The 12,099-nt window shown below is 47.9% G+C and overlaps 1 protein-coding gene across 2 annotated transcripts in view; it reads left to right on the plus strand.

Moving 5' to 3' along the window:
- Window positions 1–12,099, plus strand: part of LOC134944660 (intelectin-1-like) — a 75,419-nt gene that overhangs the window by 5,658 nt on the left and 57,662 nt on the right. The window contains exons 2-4 of one of the 2 annotated variants that reach the window (XM_063933422.1): window positions 8,909–8,931; window positions 10,306–10,376; window positions 10,646–10,804. In XM_063933422.1, the coding sequence (XP_063789492.1) occupies window positions 10,313–10,376; window positions 10,646–10,804 (223 nt within the window). In that variant the 5' untranslated portion in view covers window positions 8,909–8,931; window positions 10,306–10,312. The remainder of the gene's footprint in view (window positions 1–8,908; window positions 8,932–10,305; window positions 10,377–10,645; window positions 10,805–12,099) is intronic. The other variant, XM_063933421.1, reaches the window with a different exon arrangement.

A 12,099-nucleotide genomic window follows, 5' to 3' on the forward strand; every position in this document is an offset into this window, starting at 1 on the left:
TTTGCATAATTGCCTAGCCAACGCCTTCCTTGCTGCAGGTATAAATAGGTTGTGCCTGAGCAAGGAAGGCGTCAGTGCTTTGGTTGTCAAACCTAGTTCCAGTTTGTCTCTCTTTTGTGAATGTCTTCCAGGTTCCAGCTCCTGTCTCCAGACTTCTGCTATAGAGACCCGCACCAGCATTCCATCTGCGGTGTAGCCTGACTCTCCGATCCATACTGGACTCACCTGTTTCCAGCTACAACATCACCTGCTTCCAGCTCAGCTTCCAGCAGTGTACAGCTTCTCTTAAAGGGCCGGTGTCCTTTCTGCAGTTTACCACTCTCCACCGGTATTATTATTTCTCCGCTCTCAAATTCTACATTTCATCTACATTGCATCGCTCTCAAGCTTTATTTATTATTTAACTGGTTCCAGCCAGTATCCACTCCGTGCCAACACCTGTCTGGTTCTAACCAGTACCCACAGCAGCATTTTATCTACAGCAGTCCAGCTTTCCCTGGAACACCAGCTGGTACGACCCTGGGCTTTCCTCATTGCTACAGTTGAGCCTGGTAAGGACTTTCCAACTTGCAGATAATAAGAACTGTCTCATGCCACCAGAGCTCTGTGGCCCCTGCCACCCTGTAGTACCCAGGAACTGTATTATTATTTCTCTGCTGATTTTTATGTTACCTTTTACTGCTACTGTGATGCATGGAGTTTGTCATAAATAAATATCATTGACTTTTACTCAAGTTGTCGTGGTCACGCCTTCGGGCGGTTTCTCTTCATGTTACTTACATGTCCAGGGGTCTGATGCAACCTCCCAGGTTCCGGTACATCTCAGCCCCTACAACTGAGGCTGCCTTCCGTCAGCTCAGGCCCTCAGTTGTGACAGTAAGCACTGACCAAATGAATCCAGCCGGAGACCAGGATCAAGCGGCCAGGCCGATGCAAGAACTGGCAGCCCGACTTGAACATCAGGAGGCTGCACAGGGCCACATCATCCGCTGTCTCCAGGATCTCTCTACTCGGCTGGATGAGATTCAGACAACTCTCCGTGGATCAGGCGCATCTGGGGCGTCAACCACAGTGACTCCAACTATAACCCCACCCACCTTACCCGTTTCTGCTCCACGTCTTCATCTTCCAACGCCAGCAAAATTTGACGGATCTCCAAGATTCTGCAGGGGATTTCTCAACCAGTGTGAGATTCAGTTTGAGCTACAACCTGGCAATTTTCCCAGTGACCGAACAAAAATTGCCTACATCATCTCTCTTCTCAGTGGCTCAGCCCTTGACTGGGCATCACCGTTATGGGAGAGGTCCGACACCCTGCTATCTTCTTACACTGCATTCATGTCAACATTCAGGCGCATCTTCGACGAGCCAGGCCGGGTAACTTCAGCTTCGTCTGAGAATCTCCGTTTACGCCAGGGATCACATACTGTAGGACAATATCTTATACAGTTCCAGATCCTGGTATCTGAACTGGCATGGAACGACGAGGCCCTGTATGCTGCATTCTGGCATGGTTTATCCGAGCGTATTAAAGATGAGTTAGCTACCAGAGACTTACCCTCCAAGTTAGATGAGCTAATCTCACTTTGTACAAAAGTTGACTTACGTTTCAGAGAGAGAGCAATTGAGCGTGGAAGATCATCTGCTCCAAAATCTTCTGCTCCTCCTCCTCGCCAACTGTCACCAACTAAAGATGAACCCATGCAAATTGGCCGTTCCCGTTTAACTCCTGCTGAGCGCCGAAGACGTCTCTCTGAGTCTCTCTGTCTGTATTGTGCAGCTCCGTCTCACACTATTAATGCCTGTCCCAAACGTCCGGGAAAACTCCAAATCCTAGCTCGCCAAGGAGAGGGCCGGCTAGGAGTAATGATCTCCTCTCCATCTCCTCAAGATTGTAATCTCCCAGTCTCGCTTCAAGTTGCTCAACGTTATCAGAACGTCATTGCCCTCCTGGATTCCGGAGCAGCTGGGAACTTTATTACCGAAGCCTATGTTAAACGGTGGTCCCTACCCACCGAGAGACTTCCTTCCTCCTTTTCCTTAACTGCCGTGGATGGCAGTAAAATTTTTGATACAGTTATTGCTCTAAGGACTCTACCAGTTCGTCTGAGAGTGGGAGTTCTTCATTCCGAACTTATTTCACTTTTAGTGATTCCAAGAGCCACACATCCTGTGGTCCTGGGCCTTCCATGGCTCCGTCTTCACAATCCTACAATTGATTGGACGACTACGCAAATCCTGGCATGGGGTTCCTCCTGTGCTGAGACATGTTTGTTTAAAGTGTTGCCTGTCTGTTCTTCCTCCCCCAGGTCGTCTGATGTTCCACCTCCTCCATATCAAGATTTCACGGATGTGTTCAGTAAAGCTTCTGCTGATATCCTTCCTCCTCATAGAGAATGGGACTGCCCGATTGATCTCGTTCCAGGGAAGGTTCCACCTCGAGGCCGAACTTATCCATTGTCTCTGCCCGAGACGCATTCTATGGAGGAATACATTAAAGAGAACCTAGCAAAGGGGTTCATTCGACCTTCTTCTTCTCCAGCCGGCGCAGGCTTCTTTTTTGTAAAAAAGAAGGATGGTGGTCTGCGGCCGTGCATCGACTACAGAGGTTTGAACGACATTACCATCAAGAACCGCTATCCTTTACCCCTGATTACTGAGCTCTTTGACAGAGTTAGCGGTGCTACCATCTTTACAAAGCTGGACTTGAGAGGTGCATACAATCTCATCCGGATCCGTGAGGGTGACGAGTGGAAGACCGCATTTAACACCCGTGACGGACATTATGAGTACCTCGTCATGCCCTTCGGATTGAGCAATGCTCCAGCTGTCTTCCAGCATTTCGTCAATGAGATCTTCAGAGACATTCTATACCGTCATGTCGTGGTTTATCTAGATGATATCCTCATTTTTGCCAACAATTTAGAGGAACATCGTTTTTGGGTAAAGGAGGTTCTGTCCCGTCTCCGTGTCAATCATCTCTATTGCAAATTAGAGAAATGCGTCTTTGAAGTCAAGTCCATTCCGTTTCTAGGGTACATTGTGTCCGGTTCCGGACTAGAGATGGATCCTGAGAAACTACAGGCAATCCAGAATTGTCCGGTACCCTTAACCCTCAAAGGGGTCCAGAGGTTCTTAGGGTTCGCCAATTATTACCGAAAGTTTATACGAGACTTTTCCACCATTGTGGCGCCTATTACTGCTTTCACCAAGAAGGGTGCTAACCCGTCCAAGTGGTCTGAAGAAGCCATGCAAGCTTTTCATCTTTTAAAACAGAGGTTCATCTCTGCGCCTGTCCTGAAACAGCCTGACATCGACTCTCCTTTCATCTTAGAGGTGGATGCCTCCTCCGTTGGAGTAGGAGCGGTGTTATCTCAGAGGGCTAAAGATGGCCATTTACATCCTTGCAGTTTCTTCTCACGGAAGTTCTCCCCCGCGGAACGCAACTATGCCATTGGCGACCAGGAGTTGCTAGCCATCAAGCTCGCTCTAGAGGAGTGGAGATATCTGTTGGAGGGAGCTTCTCATTCAATCACCATCCTTACAGACCACAAGAACCTTCTATATCTGAAAGGCGCACAATGTCTCAACCCTCGTCAGGCCAGATGGGCACTTTTCTTTTCCAGGTTCGACTTTAAACTCCAGTTCTGTCCGGGCTCTCAGAATCGCAAGGCCGATGCCCTTTCCCGCTCATGGGAGCAAGAAAATGAGTCAGAGTCTTCAGACAAGCATCCTATTATAAATCCGTTTTCATTCTCCACGGTAGGGATGGACTCTACGCCCCCATCAGGGAAAAGTTTTGTGAAGCCGACACTAAGGAAGAAGCTCATGCATTGGGCCCATGCTTCCCGCTTTGCCGGACATACAGGTATCCAAAAAACCCTGGAGTTTATCTCTAGGTCCTATTGGTGGCCAACTCTGAAAAAGGACGTTTTGGAGTTTATTGCATCTTGCCCAAAGTGTGCTCAACATAAAGTATCCCGCCAGTCGCCTGCGGGGCAACTGGTTCCACTATCTGTTCCCCGTCGACCATGGACCCATTTGTCGATGGATTTTATTACAGATTTGCCCATGTGCAACAAGTTTAATACCATCTGGGTGGTAGTTGACCGGTTCAACAAGATGGCACACTTCATTCCTCTCACCGGTCTTCCGTCAGCTTCCAAGTTGGCTCAAGTATTCATACAAGAGATCTTTCGACTCCACGGTCTTCCAGAAGAAATTATCTCAGATCGAGGAGTTCAATTCACAGCCAAATTCTGGCGAAGTTTATGTCAAGTCCTCCAAGTCAAGCTAAAGTTTTCCACGGCTTACCATCCTCAGACTAATGGTCAAACTGAGAGGGTGAATCAGGACTTGGAGGCCTTCCTCCGCATCTATGTGTCCTCCTCTCAAGATGACTGGGTTCAATTACTTCCCTGGGCCGAGTTCTGTCATAACAACCAGTATCATTCTTCATCTTCTTCAACACCATTCTTCACCAACTTTGGATTCCACCCTAAAGTCCCTGAGTTCCAACCGCTTCCAGCAACTTCTGTTCCCGCAGTGGATATCACCTTGCATCAGTTTGCCAATATCTGGAAGAGCGTACGATCAGCTCTGCTCAAGGCATCGTTCAGGTACAAGAAGTTTGCGGATAAGAAGCGTCGAGCAGTTCCTGCTCTCAAGGTGGGTGATCGGGTATGGTTATCCACGAAGAATTTGAGGTTTAAGAGTTCCCAGTATGAAGTTTGCACCTCGCTACATCGGTCCTTTTAAAATTGATCAAGTCATCAATCCTGTTGCTTACAGACTCCAGTTGCCTCCCTTCTTAAAGATACCCAGGACATTCCATGTTTCCCTGTTGAAACCGTTAATCTTGAATCGGTTTCATTCCTCACTTCCTCCAACTCCGAAAGTCCAAACTCAACGAGGCGTTGAGTATGAAGTAGCCAAGATCCTGGACTCACGTCACCGTTACAGTCAACTTCAGTATCTTATTGACTGGAAGGGTTATGGCCCTGAGGAACGTTCATGGACCAATGCTTCTGATGTCCATGCTCCTGCCTTGGTCCGGAGATTCCATTCCAAGTTTCCTCAAAAGCCAAAGAAGTGTCCTGGGGCCACTCCTAAAGGGGGGGTGCTGTCACGATCCGGGTATCTGGACGCCATTTCTTACCTATCAGATGCCTCCTAAGGCTGGCTCAGCGCTCCAGGACCGGATCCCATCTGTTATCCTGATGTGCACATTCCCGCATCCTCTCCTGTCTCTCTGGACGCAGTCACAGTAACGCCTTATACATCTGGCATGGCGTCTCCCGCGGCCTCCGCCGCCGTCCCTGAGCTTCTGCATTCAGAGTGGCGATTACGTCAGCCGCGGCCTCCGCTGTGTCCGCGTGGTCGGATGTGCATCTGTCAGCCTGGCGTCTCCTGTCTCCGGTGGCCGGCGCCGCCATTACTGTTTTCCAGACCACATGGATTACAATCCAAACTTCCCTCCAAGTGTCTGCATGGGCGCAGCCATCTTGGATTCTGTCAGCTGATCATTCCTACCAATCCGTTGTCAGTATTATTAATTTGCATAATTGCCTAGCCAACGCCTTCCTTGCTGCAGGTATAAATAGGTTGTGCCTGAGCAAGGAAGGCGTCAGTGCTTTGGTTGTCAAACCTAGTTCCAGTTTGTCTCTCTTTTGTGAATGTCTTCCAGGTTCCAGCTCCTGTCTCCAGACTTCTGCTATAGAGACCCGCACCAGCATTCCATCTGCGGTGTAGCCTGACTCTCCGATCCATACTGGACTCACCTGTTTCCAGCTACAACATCACCTGCTTCCAGCTCAGCTTCCAGCAGTGTACAGCTTCTCTTAAAGGGCCGGTGTCCTTTCTGCAGTTTACCACTCTCCACCGGTATTATTATTTCTCCGCTCTCAAATTCTACATTTCATCTACATTGCATCGCTCTCAAGCTTTATTTATTATTTAACTGGTTCCAGCCAGTATCCACTCCGTGCCAACACCTGTCTGGTTCTAACCAGTACCCACAGCAGCATTTTATCTACAGCAGTCCAGCTTTCCCTGGAACACCAGCTGGTACGACCCTGGGCTTTCCTCATTGCTACAGTTGAGCCTGGTAAGGACTTTCCAACTTGCAGATAATAAGAACTGTCTCATACCACCAGAGCTCTGTGGCCCCTGCCACCCTGTAGTACCCAGGAACTGTATTATTATTTCTCTGCTGATTTTTATGTTACCTTTTACTGCTACTGTGATGCATGGAGTTTGTCATAAATAAATATCATTGACTTTTACTCAAGTTGTCGTGGTCACGCCTTCGGGCGGTTTCTCTTCATGTTACTTACATGTCCAGGGGTCTGATACAACCTCCCAGGTTCCGGTACATCTCAGCCCCTACAACTGAGGCTGCCTTCCGTCAGCTCAGGCCCTCAGTTGTGACACTGATATCTCTGATTCTGGGCATAGTAGAGATAAGCTGCCAGTGTCCACCAAATGGGGAGAGTCCCAGCTTTTGGATTATACACTCAGAAAACTCTAAGTCAGACAGAACCCGAGATATCTGGCTGGAAAAAGCAATTATCAGGCTTGGATGGGGACCACTGCTTTCAAGTCGGATATCTCCGGTTCCCCAGGGCTGATTTTCAAAATCTGGTATCCCTGGAAAGAGGGGACCCTCAGCTTTCAGCCTAGGGCCCTTATACTCCTGGGGCCCTTGGGCAAGAGCCCATTGAGCCCATATGAAAAGACGTCCCTGTCTCTGTGTCCCGGTCAGCTCACATCGCTCTCCCCCTAGCGTGCCCACCACGACCTGGGGCAGCTTCTCCACAGCACAGCCCTCTCCTGTCAGGTTCCCTCGGCAGCGCTCTTCCTCCGCTCCACACAGAGATCACCTCCAGGCTCTCCTCACAATCACCTCAGGAGGTAACTCCTCCACTAACTCATCTCCCCACAGGGCTCCACCGGGAGGTAACCCCGCCTCCTTTTCCATGCTCTACAGGCTCCTCCCAGGTGCAGGGGAATCTGCCAATAGTGGGGCGCCAGTCCTCCCACTCTCCAGGCACTGCAGCTGCTCTCCTCTGGGTCCTAGTGTCTGCCGGGTTATGCTGTTCATGTCACAGGAGAAAGGAGGGGCTTGTTAACCCCTGCAGCGTCAGTTTTCCTCCTGACGCTGGGAACACAGTATCCACACAGGGCTTTTTAGTGGGGTACCACATAACTGCTAATAAGTAAATAATATTTGGCTTTCATTTAAAGTTAGAAAAAACAGTAGAAGTGGCCAAAGCGTTGATCGTAATCAACTGTTCGACCACAGACATGGAACCAGTCAATCACGGAGTATGCAGTTTACAGCTGCCAGGCCAGCAGTAGCCATTACGAATCAGGCTGATCCTTATTGACTTGCTGCAGCAGCCACGACTAGTTGTAGCCACAGCTGTCTCTGTAGGCTGTCACTGTGACAGCAATAGCCAATGGGAATCAGGCTGATTCTTATTGGCTGAGGCTGTCACATTTGACAGCTCTGTTCCATCCAGGGTTGGAATGGCCCAGAGTGGTACAGGGGAATCCCCTGGTGGGTCCTACTGCCTGGGGGCCTACACCCTCCTCTAGGGTTCAGGTTCAAGATTGTACACTTAAATGATACATTATTAATATGTGACACCCCAGAACTTGGTGTGTGTGCCCCTTTAAAAACATTTGCTGCAGCTCCACAGAAGGGAGAGAAATGCTGGGGCAGGAGAAGTTAACTGCAGACCTGCGGTCCGGTCACGTGGCCTCAGGAGGGAGAGCTGATTGGTGAGAGGCTGATGGGAGAAGCAGAGAGTGCTGGGAAGAAGAAGATGGAGAGCATTGTGAGTGCTGGCAGATGGAAGAACAAAGAGCAGAGCGGGAGCTGTATGTTAGAGACAGCCGCAGGATGCTGAGCGGTGAGAGCAGTGCTGCTAAGGAAGAGCAGCGAAGTGTTGCTGGAGCGCGGGTGTTAAGATGCCACGTCTGGAGGACCAGACATCACCAGGCCTTTTAAAAGGATGCTGCAGCCATTTTGAGAGAGAGGAGCCATTAAAGCAAGAGCAGCCAGCCTGAAACTCTGGGTCTGAGTGAGTACTGTTTGAAACTGCCAGCCAGCCACAGGCAAGTGTGCCTTCAGCCGCCGCCACCTGTGTTACAGACCAACCACTGTTTATGAAGGGTGTAGCCAGCAGCTCCATATTCTGCCAGTTAAGACCCATAGAAAGAAAGCTAAAACAAGGACTGAGTTTATTACAAGTTCAAGAGAAATATTGTTCAGGGGCTGAGTTTAAAAATTTGAGACGTATTGATGCTAAAGGAGTTGGTGCAACGCAGACAGATAGTTGTTGATGGAAGGACTGAGCTAAGTATGCAAGACTTAATCAAGCCCTGCAACTGAAAGAGGCTGAGTATGTTCTACACAAAAGCCCACTTATTGTGACATAAGTGACATTGTATGGAGACATTGCTATTCCTTTGCTAGCTATATCCTTTTTGTAATAAAGAGCTGAGTAGCATTGACATTCTCCATCCCAGGATCCCCCCTAGCAACTGTGTGCCCATTCCACTTTGACACGCTGTGGCACAGCAGACTTTAATAAGAGCTCCAACGACAATTCCCAGTGAAGATATTTGTTACCTTGGCTAAGGAGAGGTAGAAAGTCAGTATTTAGGATTACTGAATGCATTGTCATTATTTTTCTTATAATCACATTGTAGATTGGAATGCATAGTGTCTAATATAATTTCACGATTCCAATGTTTTTATGTTAACTTTGTGATTCCAATTGTTTTGCATCCTGATTCCACTTCTTCTTCTTCTTCTTCTTCTTCTTCTTCTTCTTCTTCTGTGATTTTAATTGACGGTCTTTTGCATATTGGATGATCTTTTGTGGTGTGAACTGTACAGAATTATATATTCCTGTTATTCCGGTAAGCCAAAGTCTTCTTTTTTTGTGATTTACAACCAAAGCAACGTCCTTTAATTACGCAATCATCCCAAATTCCAAGATCATTGCAGATCAATTAAAAAAACTTCTTGTTGGAATTGATGACTCTCAATCTCCCAACTCTCCCAATTTGTATCAGTCTTTCCTACCTCTCTGAGCATGTTGCTATGAGACAAAAAATGGGGAACAACACTTCAGGGTAAAGGTCCACCACACAGCCACCCAACACCTGTGATACCTCTCTCAATCACTTAGACATACCCTGCCAACCCCAGGGGTGTTACACATACTGTATGTTACATTATACTGCAAATTTTCTTGGTGTATTTACCATGCATGCACTAACAGTATTTACTATGTATACATTTATCTATCATGCCCGACACTGGTTCCAACTGTGCTTCAGCCTGAGAGTCAGGTTGCAGGAGGCAAGGATAGTTTGGTTGGGGGGGCAGTGTGACTGATGATGGTACCCTCTTACTAACCAAAAATGATGGGTATGGTGGTAACCGCAGCCACCCACTGCAAAGCTGCTGCTGTCTTTATGGGGAAGGTGAGATTGAGGTGAGGGCTGAGGCAATTTATTATAGTTTTTTTGTTGGAGACTATATTTTACCTGTTGTAGGACAGTGTGTGTGTGAGAGAATTTTTTTCCTGTGTGGGGCAATGTGTTTGAGATTTTTCCTGTGTGGGGCAATGTGTTTGTTTCTGTGGGGGCAATGTTTGCATTTTTTCCTGTGTGTGGGCAATGTGTTTAAGGGTATTTCCTGTGGGGCAATATGTTTGGGTTTTTTTCCTGTGTGGGAGCAATGTGTTTGAGGTTTTTTCTGTGTGGGGCAATGTGTTTGAGGTTTTTTTCTATGGGGGCAATATTTTTTATTACTGTGGAGGCCAATGTGTGATTTCGGGCGAGATAGTCTATACACCCTGTGCAGCGAGATCACTCCCCTTTTTTGTTAGACCATGCCCCATATTTGGATGCGTGCCACCCAGGTAGCTCACAAAAGCTCTTCAGCTTTCAAAGAAGATCACCGACTCCAATGGTCTGGCCACCCTGTCATACAGGACAAACTTCTGACTGCTATTGTACTGTATATATGAGACAAATATTGGAAACCTCTATTTTTATACTACAAATTACAGTTGAATTAGTACACACACCCCTCCAACTCTAAATCTGTCTGCTTATTTTACATTGAACCTGCTGTAGCCTAACATGATCTAACCATGGGGCAAACTGGTACCATCTAACCCTAAATCAGGCCCAGTATGCATGCATATTGTTGTATATAGCAAGTAATCATTTAATGATTATAATCTGACCTTAATAATGACTCAGTTTCCTTACTTGTGCCAGGAGAAAGATGCTGATTTTCAGTCTGGCTCTCCTGTTCCTGTTATCTACTGAAGGCCAATGTGCTACTTGTGGTAAGTAAATATAAAGGAGTGCAGCACTTTTAGAAGTTCACATAACTGAAGTAAGTAATGCTCTGACCATAGGATTGAGGCTGTAATGTGATTTTCATCTCAGCAACTGTAATAGATGGCAAGCTCTTCAGCAGAGATCTGTAGCCTGTGGTGTTGTGCAGTCTTTGTTATTATTTCATTATTAAAAACTGTGCATTATTTTCATGAATAAATAATTCAGTAAAATACAATTTTGGCTTTAGCTTTTTTTTTTTTCCAAATTTTGCCAGACCGCAGCTCATGGCTCCAGTTGAAGCAAAATATCCTAGAACTCTTTTCATGTTGGGAGGGTGACAGGACAGATTTGCACCCACTACCTCCTACCAATATATATGACTACAAGTACAGGAGCTGCAAGGAAATCCGTCAGGCTGACAGCAATGCAAAAGGTGAGTTTCAGTCATCATATTATATAGTACTTTTATTAACTGCAGGGCTAGAAAACCATTAATTGGAACTATGCGAGGTACGTGAAAACAATACAAATTTACTTTTAGGTTTTTTCTTTTTACTTGACAATCAATTGATTACAATAAACAGAAGACATGTACAAGTACCTGTGATTTATGAAGGTGTTTAAGTTACAGTAGCTCCAAATCCTGGTTTTTATTCAGCAAAAGATAAGGTATTACTGCATATACTGTATGTTTCTCTGACGTCCTAGTGGATGCTGGGAACTCCGTAAGGACCATGGGGAATAGCGGCTCCGCAGGAGACTGGGCACAAAAAGAAAGCTTTAGGACTACCTGGTGTGCACTGGCTCCTCCCCCTATGACCCTCCTCCAAGCCTCAGTTAGATTTTTGTGCCCAACCGAGCAGGGTGCAATCTAGGGGGCTCTCCTGAGCTTCTTAGATAAAAGTTAGTTTTAGGTTTTTTATTTTCAGTGAGACCTGCTGGCAACAGGCTCACTGCATCGAGGGACTAAGGGGAGAAGAAGCGAACCTGCCTGCTTGCAGCCAGCTTGGGCTTCTTAGGCTACTGGACACCATTAGCCATACCTCCCAACTGTCCCGATTTCGGCGGGACAGTCCCATTTTTCACGGTCTGTCCCGCTGTCCCACCCGCGGGTCGCAGTGTCCCGCGGGTGGGGGGGCAGTTGGGAGATGCCCCCCTGTCACTCGCTGCTCTGAGCAGAGCAGCGGTGAATAGATGCTGTGCGCATGCGCACAGCGTCTATTCACGGCAGGGAGGGAGAGGGGGCATGACCAGCAGCTCTCACAGCGCTGTTCATGCCCCCATAATGACGAAAACGGGGGCGTGGCTTGCGATCGCGGTACTTGCCGCGAGGTCACGCCCCCTTTCCGGTAGGCCACGCCCCCTAAAATCAGGCGCGCGCCTTCGGCGCGCAGAACTGTCCCTCCTTGGATGACAACAAAGTTGGGAGGTATGCATTAGCTCCAGAGGGATCGAACACAGGCCCAGCCTCGGAGTCCGGTCCCAGAGCCGTGCCGCCGGCCCCCTTACAGAGCCAGAAGCAAGAAGATGTCCGGAAAATCGGCGGCAGAAGACATCAGTCTTCATCAAGGTAGCGCACAGCACTGCAGCTGTGCGCCATTGCTCCTCATGCACACCTCACACTGCGGTCACTGATGGGTGCAGGGCGCTGGGGGGGGGGCGCCCTGAGCAGCAATATTAACACCTTGGCTGGCAAAAATACATCACATATAACCCCCAGGGCTATAT

This window comes from Pseudophryne corroboree, chromosome 7, assembly GCF_028390025.1.
Source record: "Pseudophryne corroboree isolate aPseCor3 chromosome 7, aPseCor3.hap2, whole genome shotgun sequence".
NCBI classification, from domain to species: domain Eukaryota; kingdom Metazoa; phylum Chordata; class Amphibia; order Anura; family Myobatrachidae; genus Pseudophryne; species Pseudophryne corroboree.